At 19.5% G+C, this 3,804-nt stretch overlaps 2 protein-coding genes across 2 annotated transcripts in view; one reads left to right on the top strand and one right to left on the bottom strand.

Annotated features, from left to right (window-relative positions):
• LOC116186615 (39S ribosomal protein L32, mitochondrial) overlaps positions 1-3,304 on the top strand; it is a 5,517-nt gene extending 2,213 nt beyond the window's left edge. The window contains exon 4 of the mRNA XM_031514485.1: positions 3,185-3,304. Within this exon, the coding sequence (XP_031370345.1) occupies positions 3,185-3,304 (120 nt within the window). The remainder of the gene's footprint in view (positions 1-3,184) is intronic.
• LOC102673965 (protein spindle-F) lies at positions 481-2,674 on the bottom strand. Its single transcript, XM_006624261.2, has 5 exons — positions 1,797-2,674; positions 1,468-1,732; positions 1,231-1,322; positions 966-1,155; positions 481-902 (listed from the first exon to the last, which is right to left on the bottom strand). Exons 1-5 carry the CDS (start codon positions 2,025-2,027, stop codon positions 604-606), a joined length of 1,077 nt encoding a protein of 358 aa, XP_006624324.1. The 5' UTR covers positions 2,028-2,674; the 3' UTR covers positions 481-603.
• Positions 3,305-3,804: the final 500 nt, after the last annotated feature.

Below are 3,804 nucleotides of genomic sequence, written 5' to 3'. Positions count from 1 at the left end.
TTTATAAAATTATTTCTAAATTTATAATATTTAGAATATATCATTCTGTATTTTATAAAAATATTTTCTGAAATTCTTTCATATGAACTCCATTAATTGGACAAAAAATATAAGATTAAAATATAAAATAACAAAAATTATTAATCAAAAATTATAAAATTATAATTGGAATCATTTTAAGATGTTATATGCTGATTATTTGTTTATTCTTTAAATTCATATAAATGAAATATTAAAATATTTATAAATGTTGTAATTATAAATGTTTTTATATTATTCTTATATAATTTCTTATTATATTTTTTTTTTTTGTAATTGATCAACATAAAAATAAGTATAATAATATTAATTATTTACTATTTTTGTATTGAATCATTTTTATATATGATTTCTTATATATGATATTTATTTCCTTGATATTAAATCTTTTCTGAATCAACAGTTTATAAAATTCAATAATGAAAAACATTTTCAATTCTATTAAGATTAATACATTTTTCATAATAATACATAATATTTACATTTATCACTTGGTTTTAAAATAAAATATTATAACGACAAAATTTTAGAAAATCAAGATGCTGTTCATAACCTCTATTTTCATTAATGAAGAATTTCAAAATCATCTACAGATAGATCTTTATTAAAATGACTTAAAACATGTTCATGGAAATCTGCAAATGTAGTAGTTCTTCCATAAAACATTCCACATAATGGGCAAATTTTATTGTCTTGATCTGTATTATCTGCTGAATTAGAACATTTTTCTGAAGATAAACTCGAAGTTTGAAGACTGGTTTGAGTTGCACTATGTTCTTTAATATTTTCATTAAAATTGAACTGAGTACTTGCTTGACACATTTTTTTATTTGCATTTGTACGACAATTATTACACATTAATCCTATAATTATATTTAAAATTAACTTTTTTAGAATAATTTTATTTTTTAATATTATTTACTTACCTTCTTTCTTTTTTTTGAAATTTTGCAATGCTCTTTTTAATTTTATTTGTTGTGTTAATAAACTGTTTTTCATTTGCGACAATCTAATATCATGTTGTTTTAATAATTCTAAATCTGTATCTGAGTCTTCTGGATAAGTAAAACCAATATTTCGTAAATCTAATTCAGTATTATTTTGAATTTCAACCATCTAGATAAATAATTATAAAATAGAAATAATTAAAATATATAAAATTTAATTCATTTTATTATTTTTTACAATTACCTCTGCATATTGCTGTTCAAGATCTGATTTTTCCAACATAATACTATTTATAAGTCTAAGTGATATTTCCTCTAAGCTTTGTTCTTTCTTACCTGTATTGAAATTATATTAAAATATTATATATTAGAATATATATATTAGAATATTATATAATTTAATATATAAATTTATATAATAATTTTTTATAATAATTTAATTGAAATTTAAAATTTAAATAAATTATATTTAATAACAAACCATTGTTTGTAACTAATGTACATTGTTGATTGTTATCTTCTTTAGAATTAAAAATATCTCGAAAACTATAAGAGACAATGTCTGATGCTTGTACTGGAGAATGTTGTTTAAGCGTATCAGAGATTTTTGTCAATTGACTTCCTAAAGATTTATTAGTTTTTGTTAATTTACTTAATCTGTTCCATAATTGGCGATTTTCTGCTGCTACCATAAAAACTTGATGAGTAAGTTGAGATTTTTGTTTTTTAAGTTCTTCTATCTTTTCCTATAAATTAATATACATTAAAATATAAAATATACTTATATATCATCATATATATTATGGAAACCTTTAAACTTTGCACAATAGTTTTTTCATTATTATCATTAATTTTTATAATCATTGCAGATTCATCTTTTCCACATTCAAGTCTTAAACACATATTCTCTTCTTCAACAGTTGCTAATCTTGTTTCTAATTGTCGACAACGTTCATTCATAGTTTTAAATGCAACTAATAAGGCATAATAAGAACTACATTTTCCATTATCTGTATTTTCTAATTGTTCCATGTCATTCATATTGTAGTAATAAAATTAGTAAAAGTGAAAATACAATTTCATAATCAGAAAAATTTTTCTAATAATATAATTTTTCTAATACATAAACAAAATAAATTCTTCTTAAAAAATTACATTTTAAAAAAAAACATTCTATGAATAAAAAATAAATTAATAAATAATAATTAGGTTAATAAAAATGTCACAATAAAATTATTAAATTAGGTTAAACTGTCATACATTTTAATGTTTTGAAATTATTATAAAATATGATTTATAATTATACTCAGATTTTCACATAAATAAGATATAAGATAAATAACTTAATATCTATTCACTATCATTTAATATAAATTTGCGTCACACAATCCAAAAAAGCCCCCATTATCATTCTTGTGTCATTTCCAATGTTATCGATTTAACGCACAATAAGATTATAATATTAATAATGGGTGAAAAGAAAATCAAATGTAAGTATGAAATTATAAGATATAAAATATTTTATAATAATATAAATAAAGTATTATCACAAATGAATTATAAAACAATTGTGATGTGCAATGCATCTTTATAGAAATTTAATCATATGTTTTTAAAAACTCTTAACTTCCGATGTTTTGATTTAGTTCTAAGAATTTTTATATTACCAACTATATAATAGAATAAATACCAATATAAATTAAACAGAAAGCTGATTTATCCATTATCATCTATCTCCAATGATGATCCAATTGAAGTTCCACTATTAAAATATCATTATTCTGTAATGCTAAATAACATATAAAAATCATGCATTTATTTTAAATGATTGTTTTTCGCAATCTTTCAAAGTGTAACTAATTCGAATTCTCTTATATATCGCTCTATAATGACATATATATAAAAACATTATTTTTATTTTGAAAAAGAAAAAAGAATAAAAAATGAGAAATATAATAAAACAATTTTATTGAAAAAATTAAATTTTAATATTACAATTCATTAATAATGAAACTTTTAATTTTAAAAACGAAATGGTATTAATTGCATTTAAAAAAATTATATAAATCATTTTTTATTGATGCGGTGTTCACTTCACATAGAATCTTTTCTAACTATTATACACTTTTTTTAATATTCAACAATCATAATATTTTTTATTCTTTTAATTTTTTTTTATACTTTTTAATATCTTTAAGAAACAAGACGAAGCACACAGAATTAGAAGAAATCAATATCAACATTCTGGAGTAGACCATTTAATCAGACACCAAATGATAACAATATTATTATTCTGCGAAACTAGAAGAAGAAACTAAGAATAAAGCGCCAAAATCAAAGAGATCGAATATAAAAGCAAAATAAATCACATGTATTGTGATAGTAATAAATAATGGACAAAAAATTTATGAAAATACGATTACACTTCATTTATTTTAGAATGCAATAATTAATCGATGTTAGTGACAGATATCTATGATATTATTGTTTGTACCTCAAATGTACAATATGAAAAACCATAGATATAAAAAACAATTATAGTTAATATAGTATTAAAATTAAATTTTATGAGAAAATTATAAATAAATTATATATAGTTATATATAACTACAGATACAAGCGAAATTAATAATGACATATAAATTAGTAATGAGATGAAAATATTAATATATAGATAGAAATATTAATAAATATTTTAAATCATTTTAAATTCATATTATAAATATATATATATAGTAACAAATTCGAATCATTTTCGAATGATTCGAAAATCTTAAAAATTTTTATTGTTTTGGAAATAAATATTTTTATTATTTCT

The sequence above is a fragment of the Apis dorsata genome, unplaced genomic scaffold (assembly GCF_000469605.1).
Source record: "Apis dorsata unplaced genomic scaffold, Apis dorsata 1.3 scaffold_1024, whole genome shotgun sequence".
Taxonomy (NCBI): domain Eukaryota; kingdom Metazoa; phylum Arthropoda; class Insecta; order Hymenoptera; family Apidae; genus Apis; species Apis dorsata.
The sequence above is the reverse complement of the archived record's forward strand: the minus strand, read 5'-3'. Positions and strand labels throughout refer to the sequence as shown.